This window comes from Musca autumnalis, unplaced genomic scaffold (genome assembly GCF_047663935.1).
Source record: "Musca autumnalis isolate F117 unplaced genomic scaffold, ASM4766393v1 scaffold_2, whole genome shotgun sequence".
Lineage (NCBI taxonomy): Eukaryota > Metazoa > Arthropoda > Insecta > Diptera > Muscidae > Musca > Musca autumnalis.
In genome coordinates, this window is record NW_027411755.1 from 74,837,534 (window position 1) to 74,848,774 (window position 11,241).

General features: G+C 35.7%; 2 protein-coding genes across 3 annotated transcripts; one reads left to right on the forward strand and one right to left on the reverse strand.

Annotated features, from left to right (window-relative positions):
* Positions 1–328: 328 nt before the first annotated feature.
* Positions 329–3,437, reverse strand: Mcm6 (minichromosome maintenance 6). The gene is made up of 4 exons (XM_073967941.1): positions 3,110–3,437; positions 2,903–3,046; positions 1,952–2,838; positions 329–1,885 (listed from the first exon to the last, which is right to left on the reverse strand). Exons 1-4 carry the CDS (start codon positions 3,199–3,201, stop codon positions 537–539), a joined length of 2,472 nt encoding a protein of 823 aa, XP_073824042.1. The 5' UTR covers positions 3,202–3,437; the 3' UTR covers positions 329–536.
* A 4,149-nt stretch (positions 3,438–7,586) lies between these two features.
* On the forward strand, positions 7,587–10,384 carry LOC141394094 (uncharacterized). 2 transcript variants are annotated; one of them, XM_073967942.1, is made up of 3 exons: positions 7,587–8,030; positions 8,103–8,238; positions 8,309–10,384. In XM_073967942.1, the coding sequence occupies exons 1-3, from the start codon at positions 7,796–7,798 to the stop codon at positions 9,426–9,428; spliced, it is 1,491 nt and encodes a 496-aa protein (XP_073824043.1). In that variant the 5' UTR covers positions 7,587–7,795; the 3' UTR covers positions 9,429–10,384. The 2 variants fall into 2 exon arrangements, with proteins under 2 accessions (XP_073824043.1, XP_073824045.1); XM_073967944.1 differs by having other exon boundaries at positions 7,629–8,030; positions 8,103–8,233; positions 8,307–10,384.
* The last annotated feature ends 857 nt before the right edge of the window (positions 10,385–11,241 follow it).

The window sequence follows — 11,241 nt, forward strand, 5'->3', positions numbered from 1 at the left end:
CACAAACAGTGGACAATCTCACCGACCAAATTATTGCCAAAAGCAATTATTCCTAGTTTTCAATTTCCTAATTTACAGTCCTGAGTCAACATTTCAAGCGTGTCGCCATCTATTAGGTTTTAGGTAAGATCATAAAATTATAACGACTTTGCAGAAAATAACAGTCAAGATTGCGAACAATCTCTGTCCAAGACATCCGACACGGTGTTTCATTCAGTGCTGATTTTTGTTTAGTAACAACCACTAATTTCTAGGAGTGGGATTTCTAAATATCCTTAAAGTAGCTTTTCACTAAAGAGACATGTACTATGGACAATTAAATTAACCGTTTTTTTAATTTCTAACGAATTTTATGGAGGTTTTTATTTCGCAAATTTTTTTGTTTTGTATAAAAAATTTTGGCATGGCTTACAAACTACAACTTAACTCTTAAGAACTAAAATGTCAATTTGTGGAAAAAATTTTGATGAACTGTGGTTATTTTTCTCTTAAAAAGCAAACTTTTAACAGATGGAATAGACAGCGAATGCCTTCTTCTACTCTATAATATAATTAGGATGTACCACTAATAGGGGATCATCTTCATCCTCTTCTTCTTCGGTACGTTTGGGACTTTTGCCAGCCTGTTTTAATTCGGTTGTCTTAAGGGGTATAATCACCTGATCGTGGTAGATAAGACGATCAATAACTTTCTCAATAAGATTCTTGCGGGAAATCAATTCATCTTCGGATTCAATTTGATCGGCAACCTGTTCCAAATACCATGTAACAACATCGCTGCGTTTCATGCCAGAATCAGTACCTTCAACTTCACAGCGAGCTTCTTCATTACGCATATGCAATACCAACATAGTCGACAAATTCTTGTAGTCTTCAAAGGAAAGAGTTAATTTCTTCTTTTGAACTTGTGCCGTTCCATTTCCATCAGCTTCGGGATCTGCTGTTTCGGCATCCTCACTTACTGCATGATTGCCACCACCATTTTGTTCCATATCAACATCTCCGGTAAATGCCTCATCAACATCATCGTCATCCAAATGTATATCTGGCTGTTCAACACGTATAATTGATTTATTCAACAAACGGAAAGCTTCCTTAACGTGACGTTCTTGCACCTCATTCATACACTCCAATTTGGCCATGGCCTCACTTAAACGTATCATTGATTCCAACTGACGTACTGTTATACGCCAAGTACTGCGTCCAGCTGTACCAGTATCACGTTGTCTTAAGTGGCCATAGTTCTCCACCAGTAAGGCACCTGCTTCTTTGCTAATGATCGGTTTAAATTGACGGGCAAAAGTTATATAACGCAATACCTCTTCCCGGGTATAGGCTCGCTCCACGTTGTCCTCAATATTCGAATGGAGATCAACAATTTTACGAGCAATGGCATAATCCACAACTTCATTGCATTCATCGACAAGAATAAAGAACAGATCAAATCTGGACATAATAGGAGCTGAGAGTTGTATGTTTTGTTGTAAACTTTTGGAACGATCGTAACGGCCATTGATAGGATTGGCTGCAGCCAATATTGAGGTACGGGCATTTAGTGTGGCCCTTACACCGGCCTTTGCCAATGAGATGGTTTGTTGTTCCATGGCTTCGTGAATGGCAACCTGATCTCGAGGATCCATTTTATCGAATTCATCAATGCAGCAAATGCCATTGTCAGCCAACATAAGAGCACCAGCTTCGATAACAAAATCAAAACTTTCCTCATCTCTTACCACAGCAGCAGTAAGACCAGCAGCCGATGAGGCTTTGCCTGAAGTATAAACAGCTCGGGGAGAGAAATCTGCCACTTGCTTTAGGAATTGTGATTTGGCTGTACTTGGATCTCCCACAATGCAAACATTTATGTCACCACGCAAAGTTGTTTCTGAAATAAGGATAATAAAATAAGTAGTTAATAGGAGCTTCGTTTGCAGCAAAATATTGTACTTACTTTCATGTGTGGTCTTGCCCACACCACTAAACAACTGCAATAAAATTCCACGTTTAACTTCATCATTGCCATAAATTGAAGGGAACAAACTCGATATGAGATTGTTGTACAAATTCCGATCCTTGGACATTTCATAGACTTTATTCCATTCCGCATCAGTCATTTGTTTTTTCATATCTTCTGCTGTTACCTCAGACATGGGTAAATCAGTACCACCAAAACGCACATTTGTGGCCTGCACACTGCAAGCCAAGAAGGCCATGCGGTAATTAAGTTCACGCATACCCAAAGCCTTCAAACCGGTAAGACCATCTGGCCTTTCGCCTGCCTTGTGACGTGAACCCTGATCTGCCTTAGCGCCAGGCATATTTAATACACCAACATCGGGGACGACAATCAATGTGCCCGTAAAATCATAGCGATCGCCAGCCTGTACCGTCTCCACCAATTCAGAACGTAAAATAATTTCCACTGAACGGGGAATACAACCTCTGGGCAGTTCAGATTGAGTTTCTTGTATGCGAATCTTTTGAAAATCGACAAACAATGACTTCTCCACATCCAACATAAAACGACGACGATTTGAGCAAACAGGATTGCGACAAATTGTCGGATTTGTAAACTTAAATTGTTGTTCCACATTACGTATCTCAGTTTGACAATCCAAACACATAAAAGTACCCAAAACCAGTTCGGGATGTACAGGATGTGTGCGTACCACTTGACCGGAGATGCGAATTAGTGTTCCAATCTTGGAGGTGGTCATATCACGTACTTTGTGACGTGTAGGTACTTCAGTAAATGAGACATAGCATTCCTTTTCAGTTTTCAAACCAATGCGATCCTTTACGAAATTCGATACAGATTGACACAAATATGGATAGATTCTGTAGACAAAAAACAATTTCTTAGCTTTTTTCTAACAACTGCTTTTGAAACTCCGTGGCTTACCTATAATATTCCTCAATAATGGTTGTGGCCAAGTTTTGATTATACTTTTCAACATCGTCGAAACTGACTTCCAGTGTGCAACGATCCGGTGATTCCAAATCACCAGCCGGCTTAACATATTTAATTTCTCCATCTTCTTTAAATCTGAAAAAAAAAAACAAAATTGTTGATGAACAAATCACTTATTTTGCAGCCTTTTTTACTTACTCTTCCAGGAAATCTTGGAACAATTTCTGACATCTTATTCCCACTTCATCTTTAACACGCAATTGACCAACATTTGCATCAGCAATATCCATGTTGTGGTAGAAAAAAATCAACAAAAAATAAACAGAGAGCTTTCAACAATTTAACAATAACAAATCGACTCAATATGTATCCTTCAAGGACTTCTTTAAAAGTAAATGAATCACAAGAATGAATGTCGCAAAAATAAATCGTTGCGGTCCTCAAACAAAACACACGCCAAATTCGAAATAGTTTGACATCTGTTTTATAGTGAGTGAAGGCATTTTGAGCGCCAAAGTTTGTTTACACTCATAATACTGCTATTCACCACCAGGTTTTGTGTAATATAGATTGTTCCTCAGCGATGACGGATTAATTAATGTCAGACAAATTGTAATATGGAATTTTATATTTTTGTTTAGTCCGTGTTTAGACACACGGGAAAGTAAATTCAGTTTTTAGGCAATAGGGGGTAGGAAAGAGTATTGAGGAGCTCTTTCCTCTCCGCTCTCTCCCAAAAACCTAATTTACTTTCCCGAGAAATTTGTGTGTCTAAACACAGACTTACACAGCAAGTAGAATTGGGAAATATAGTCCCAATTTACATTAGGCGAGTTTACTTGCGGCAATTGTCAGTTTGTAGGTGAGAGAGGGGGCTGAGAGGCCAAGGGTTACCATATGCCTCACCTCTCTCTCCATCAAACTGACAATTGCCGCAAGTAAACTCGCCTAATGTAAATTGGGACAAACATTCCACAATTAGAATTTAAGTCCAATTTACATATGCACATTAAATGATTTCGTTTTACGAAATCCTAGAATCAAATGAAGTGTATTTACATCTGTTTTTTTGCGTCATTTGCTTACACACACAATCGCACATACACACTTATACAATAACTCAAACACACGCACACAATATATTTATTCTGAAAAATAGGAATTTCACAACACAAATGTGTATCAACCCTGCCAACATTTGCTATCTGTTTATTGTCCAATGAGTCACTTCAATTAGATTGCACAAACAAATGCGATAGTCGCATTCTTATCCAAAAAGATAAAGCTCTCGGGAAGAACTGTTCCACTCATTAGATACTTTTTTGAGTGTCTAATTGGACACTTCAGAAAGTTATTAAAACGATAATATCGGTGGAGCAATGGTAAGCATGCTCGCTTTGCAATCTGAATGCCCGGGTTCGATTCCCAGGCCAGTCGACATTTTTTTAGTGACAAATCTTTTTTTTTAACTATAAAACATTAATATAGCTAAAAACTTGATAAAAATACATAATAATAAATAAAAAAGAACAAAATTTTATTTTGATTTTCTTTTTAACTTAATTTAATTCCTTTTTATTTTATGTTTTGTTTTATTGTTGTTGTTGTTAATCCTTTGTTTGGGTTATTTTTGACTTTTTGGTTTTTTATTATTTAATTTAATTCATTATTTATATTTTTTAATTGTTTCAGGAATTGTCGCTTATATTAATTTTGTCATTTGAAAAATGTGATGTCGCCTGACCTGGTAATCGAACCCCGGACATTCTGATTGCAAAGCGAGCATGCTTACCATTGCACCACCTGCGTATATAACCATCTGTGTACAAATGTCTTACTTGTTCAACTTACAACAATTCTAAAAATAAATGTAAGCTGTCTAATTTGTATCCAAATAAAGGATGGAAAATAGATATGTCTATCTAATTTCCATCCTTCATTGGGATATAAATGAGATAGCTTACATTTATTTTTAGATACATATGTTATTGTTGTTATTTGTCTATCGTATTCTTTTCTAAATGGTGACTGGATACGATACAAATGGGATAACAATGCAATTGTTATTGTATATTAGACAAATGTCGCATTTTTTACAGAAAATTAGACACCAAAAAGTTCCTCATTTATAAAATTAGATAAAACTCACTTCCAATTGCTGGCAGGAAAATAACTTAAATTAATTCCAAAAACAAAAAAACATAATTTTTGCAAGTTTTTTAACCATTTATTTTCACTTTTGTCATCGTTTGAGTATTTTTGTTTTTCTACAACACACACAAACAAACAAAGACATCATAAAACAGTTGCATTTTTTGGTAGTTTATGACATATAAAAAGCAGGGGGATATATAAAAGCAGGGTTGCGTATAATAGTATGGTGTTTTCGTGCGTTGTTTAGAATAAATGACGCAGCTATCGTCATTTATTTTTGTATGGCAAATGATGCAAAATGTTGCCTGTTTTAGCAAATAAATGACGAATCAGCTCTAAATGACGAAAAAATTGCTAATGTAAATTGGACATTAGGCGTAGCATAATTTATTTATTGTTTTTACCCAGCAAAAAAAAATTGGAAGTTGTGCAATTGGAGTTATGATTTCACAACATCTTTCGATGTAGTCCAATAGAGTTATGAAAAATGAACTCCGTTCGATACATTTTATAAGTAGTTGCTGTAGAGATCTCTACAGAAAAAAACAGTTGGTTGATCCCTACACATTTCTTCAAAAGATAAACAAGAGTGTATACATTTCGAAGAAATTGTTATAAAATAAAGAAATAACAACTTAAGTTGCGAAAATTTTTGCGGTAATTCACGAGACGGAAATTTTTTTTAATGGAGTGGAATTGGAGTCCTTGCCGAAAGCTGAACTAGTGATGGGAAGGCAACATAAAACAACTTTAGAATGATGAAAGAAAATCAGATGCGCTTGGATTAAATCGAGAACGGAGGAAGTAAGCTCAAAGTCCCGGTCCACACTAGCGTGAATTTCATTAAAAAATTTCATGAAATTAGGCGTTCTTAAATCGAATTCCCCACTACAGCAATTTTATGATTTTACTCTACTATGGAAGTCGATCTAGAGACGCATAATTTCATGCAATTTTTTCAATGAAATCACTCTAGTGTAGACCGGGACAAATGTTATTGAATTTAATGGAATTTTTTTAATTTGTGTTTATATAAGCTTTGTTCCCGTACTTTTTAATAGTAAAACTCGTAAAAGAGAAGAAAAGAGAAAATTTGTTGTCAAACAAAAGTTTTTTCATAAAGTTCGGGAATGCAAAAATGGAGAAAACGTCAAAAAAGCTGGAACAAATGTCAAAGTCGGCGTACCAGCCAATCAGACGCCGGCATCCATGTTACTATTTTTTAAACGCTCAATTTTGTCGAGTAAAAAGTTTTTAAAGAGAGCGTCATTCAGCGCCATTTTTATTTAAAGAGAAGTGAACATTTTACAACTTTTTTGTGTACAGGAACGGGGTTTCGGGTAAAATGTGTAAAAGTCGTAAAAATTGTAAAAACTTTTTAGTTCTGGAACAGAGCTATAATAAAGTTCTTTGTGTTCTTGTTTTATGCTAATGCTACGTTTATATTTACGAAATCCACTCGATTTCAACTGTCAAATCCATTGCTTAAACGTCAAATGAAATCCAAATGATTTCAGATGAGTTTTCATTTGACGTGTACACAAAGGAATTGACAGATAAAATCGAGTGGATTTCGTAAATGTAAACATAGCCTTAGGCGAGTTTATAGTTCATTTAGACTAGCCAAAATCCTCGACTAAATCCAGTACAAATCTCATTGCATTTAGACATACATTTTGGAGGATTTAAATAACAGTCAGCTGATTTTTGTTCATAGCACAATTACCAAGGTAGATGCATCAGCCCATCTGATCGAATTTGAAACGTCAAAAGAATTTTTTGTAAATTGAATTCTTCTCAAAAAACATACGTCAAATTACAAATTTATTGTTTAATACTGAAAATGTTAGCACATTATGGTACTAATGCTAACTAAAGAGCAAATAAAGAATTATTTTATCGCAGTTTGCCATCTAAAATAAATAAACGAATTATTTTATCGTTTAGACATCATAAATATTAGTCTTGGTTGATTAAAATCAACTTTGTACATCAAAACAAATTTAATTTTTCCGGCTTGTTTACATATTTTTACATTTTAATTAATTTTTAGTGTAGCAATTCACCGATGCATCTACCTTGTTTCTTGTGCCAGCTTGCAACTTTTTGTATTTTCTAGCAACATGTTGCAAAAAAACAGAGTTGTATACGAGGATTTATGCCAGATTTAATACAAATCCACTGAATAGTAGCATTTACTTTTGTATGGGAAATCTGGTAGATTTTGGCTGGATTTAGCAAATAAAACCTGATAATGTGCTAAATCCGGCTAATGAAGTCATATCTAAATGGGCTATTACTTACTTTCTCGTTCCTTTTTAAACTTGCCTCTTGCGTTTATAAAAGAGAATTCTGTTCCGAAAAGTTTTGTTTTCAAAACAATGAAAATAATATAAAATGAATTGCCTGAAAATTGCCGATACGATCAATTTTTTTTTTCCATTTCCATTCCCCTTATGTGTCTCTCCTACGAACAGAGACTTGCCGCAAGTAAACTTGCCTAATGTAAATTGGGACAAACATCTCTAGTGTGGCCTTTGACGAACTATACAACTCTATTCAGTTAGACAAAGTCAATTTTTACATCCCTAATTTTTATGTTTATTTTTTGCAATAAAATAGGTCTTGTTCGCGAATTGCAACAATTAACTTTGTAATAAACCTACATTTCCAATAAGTCCTCAATTTGCCAGCACAGAGTATAACGAAAAAAATGAAAATCGATTAAAAATGTCCAGTGATTATTATGGTTCGCTGGCGGGCTCTTCCCTGCCACCCAGTTCATCCACGACAGGCAATAACAATCAATGTACCTCTACGCGTTGGTTAACTGAAGAAGTTTTTGCATTAATAGATTTAGTGCAAAGAAATGAAGCCATATATAATCCACGTCATAAGTATTATTTCTGTCGTCCTTATGTGGAGAACTTTTGGCGCGAGGTAGATATAAAACTGGAAAAGAATCGTAAGTTGCAGCAATTCTATTTTATGTGTTGGGAGGTGTTACGAAATGTATGTTTGTGGGTTTTTGTTACAGCTGGTGCCAGTTTGGCAAAATGGACAAATCTGCGAATATCGTTTCGCCGTGAATATACAAACTATTTGGAAGAGAAGGTACCACCATGTTGGACATACTTCGATCGTATGTTTTTCCTGCATCCATATTTAAGGAAGTGAGTGTTGGCTTTTATTTCGGAACAAAAAACTAAGAATAGTTGTGTTTGTCGTTTGTTCGTCTTCTAGGAAACATCAACAGTCTAAATCTTTGGATTCCCAGGTACAAGATGCTCTGGTACAAATAAGCTCTCTGTCCAATCGTCTGCAGAGAGAAAGAGCAGTAGCAGCTGCTGCCGCCGCCAATTCGCTGGGCCCAACAAATAATACAGCAGCTTCATCGCCCTCCCAACCCCAATTAGATAATTACTTGGAGTATTTCGACGATCCTGAAAATAATCCTTCCGAATTAGATGACATGATTGATGAAGAGCACCCAAATTCTTCACAATTTGCTCACTCAACATTGGCCAATGATATTAAGTCGGAATGTGAGGATAATAACGATGAATATGATAATGTGGAGCGGCCAGGAGATGAGGATGATTTGCATGAAGCTGACACAGAGGCGGATATAAGAAATTTTGATTATACAACAGAAAAACGTCAAATACCACAACATCATCGTTTACCAAATTTACAAAGACATCAAGCTCGTCCATATTATGAAGAATTTCGCAACAAAAGGGCTAGGTCCCAAGATAGCATATCTAGTTCCCAGGCTTTTCCTACACCACCATCTTTAAATAATGTATCATTTGTAAGGCCAACATTTACCAAACCATTGGATGTGGTTAGTACGACAACAACAACACAAAGTCACAGCTCTTCTTCTGGTCGCAGTAACAATAATTCTAACAGTTCAGGTTCCAACAACTCTACATCAGTACCCAATACAGATGCTGAACCTGTCAGTAATTCAAGTGCAATAACAACAACCCGTTCTTCATCACAACAACATCATCATATTCCCTATTCGACATCAACCATGTCACATGCTCATCACCATCATCCTCATTCTGCACGTTATGAGATCTCTAATCCAAATGCACAACCTAGTCTAACTACAAATGGCAATGCCGTCCCAACAAGTGGCGGTCATCAACAATTTTCAAATGGGCTTAATAATTCATTGGCTATTGCTGCACCCACAGCAACTACACCGGAATTGTGTGATTGCAAAACGGATCCAGATGCTATGTTCTTAATGAGCCTTTTGCCCGACATACAAAAGTTAAACGGTCGTGATCGTGGCAAAATTAAAATTGCTTTTCAAAATATTTTACAAGACTATTTGTACCCCGACTAAAAATGGTGGGTGGAAGTTTATAAAACTTAAAAGAAAATTCAGATTCCTTACAAACAGCAACAAGAACAGAATAGTGATACATTATAAATGTATACTTTGTGCTAATATAGCAATTAGGTTAAAAAACAATCTTGGTCTAATATTATTATTATCGAGAATTACTACATGTACACCAAGACCTCGCTTTGCGTCGTAGATACGTTCCAAAAAAACACGACTCAAAGTGAAACGACGCAAAGCGAATTAAGATTTTCTATGGAAAACCATGTTAAGTTCGGAGATAGGTTCCAGGCTAGAACAACACTATCTTTTCTTATGCCCACAATTTTAGGTGGAGAAATTACTTAAACACTAGGAACCCTAAACGCCAAATGATAGCTATTTTGGTCTAATTCGGCCAGAAAATGTAGCTAAAGCAGTCAAAATGCTCGGGCGGTATCGCTTTGTGAGGGCTATAACAAAACGTGGACCAATGTCAGGTTTCTACATCACTGGGAACACTAAATGGCAAATTAAGATAATTCGCTCTGAAAATGTCGCTAAAAAGGTAAAAACAACAGAAATTGGGCGGCACCGTTATATGGGGGCTTCATTCGAAGATAGCGTGATTACAAAAAACGGACGGACATGGCTAAATCAACTTAGAATTTTACGCTGACCAAGAATATATGTATATACCTACTTTATAGGGTCACAAATGGTTATTTTAATGCGTTAAAATCGAAAAAAAAACAAATGTTATTTACCCTCCAAATTTTGGTGGGGGGTATAACAAATTAGACACTCAAATTTAAAACAACGCAACATCGAAAATCGAACGACGCAGAGTGAAAATTGGTATTAACTATGCAACGACGCAACTTCGAAAACAACGCAAACTGAAACGACGCAAAGCGAGGTCTTAGTGTATGCTTTAAATGTGCTTAAGAACATTTAAGAATAAACATTAAAATAAAGTTCAATGTATTTTATTTTTGGTTATGTGACCGAAACAACGTTTGTTCCATAAGCCGTAATTAGATGGTCTGTTCCAGAACCTGCAAGAAGCTACTATTTTTTACTACGATAACATTTTTTCCTTTATGTTATCGGAAAAAAATAGTGCAAATTAGTAGATTCTTGAAGTTCTGGAATAGACCAAGAATTATAACCGACATGGTTGACTATGGGCTGTTTCGCTATTGGTCTGTTCCAGTACTGTAAGATTCTACTATTTTTTCCATGGTAGAACAAGAAAAGGTAACATCAATACCCAGCCGACTAAACTGGGCTAAAATGTTAGTGTCAAATTCCATACGACATTTAAAGGCCCCCACTCATTTATCAGTCTGTGCCGTCAGTCCGATGAACCCTTTCTGTATGTGTGACTGACAAGTGTGTAGCACGAACCATCAGTCAAGTCTAAAAATCTTGAATTTCTCCTCCAAAAATGAATGAATTCTACGTTTTTTGTGTTCCAACACCAACATTAGTTTCTGTTTTTCAAAATTATTTATTGACAATTTGAAAATAAACACAATTCACCCAGACTGATGGGGGTTCATTTTGAAATCAAAACTATTTTGATTTTCATCAGTCTTGGAAAACTCACACATACATTCTCAAAATTTCAAAAGTTTACACATACTACCATAAATGCTGGCAGTCAGACTGACTAATGAGTGGGGGCCTTTATATATTTATTTCTATGTTCGATGTATATTAGGGATATATATTTTTTGAAGAACAAATTTATTCATCAGAAAAAAAAAACTATTTCCCATGAAGACTTCTTCATATCAATGACATGTAACCTCCTCCGAGTCCGAACGAC

Excerpts from the sequence above, each read along its gene's own strand:
- Mcm6 (XM_073967941.1), bottom strand. The coding sequence starts at position 3,201 with ATGGATATTGCTGATGCAAATGTTGGTCAATTGCGTGTTAAAGATGAA. Across the intron at positions 2,839-2,902 it reads ATTATTGAGGAATATTATAG|AATCTATCCATATTTGTGTC; the intron begins GTAAGCCACGGA and ends TTTTGTCTACAG. Across the intron at positions 1,886-1,951 it reads GGGCAAGACCACACATGAAA|AAACAACTTTGCGTGGTGAC; the intron begins GTAAGTACAATA and ends TCCTTATTTCAG.
- LOC141394094 (XM_073967942.1), top strand. The coding sequence starts at position 7,796 with ATGTCCAGTGATTATTATGGTTCGCTGGCGGGCTCTTCCCTGCCACCC. Across the intron at positions 8,031-8,102 it reads TATAAAACTGGAAAAGAATC|CTGGTGCCAGTTTGGCAAAA; the intron begins GTAAGTTGCAGC and ends TTTTTGTTACAG. Across the intron at positions 8,239-8,308 it reads CTGCATCCATATTTAAGGAA|GAAACATCAACAGTCTAAAT; the intron begins GTGAGTGTTGGC and ends TTCGTCTTCTAG.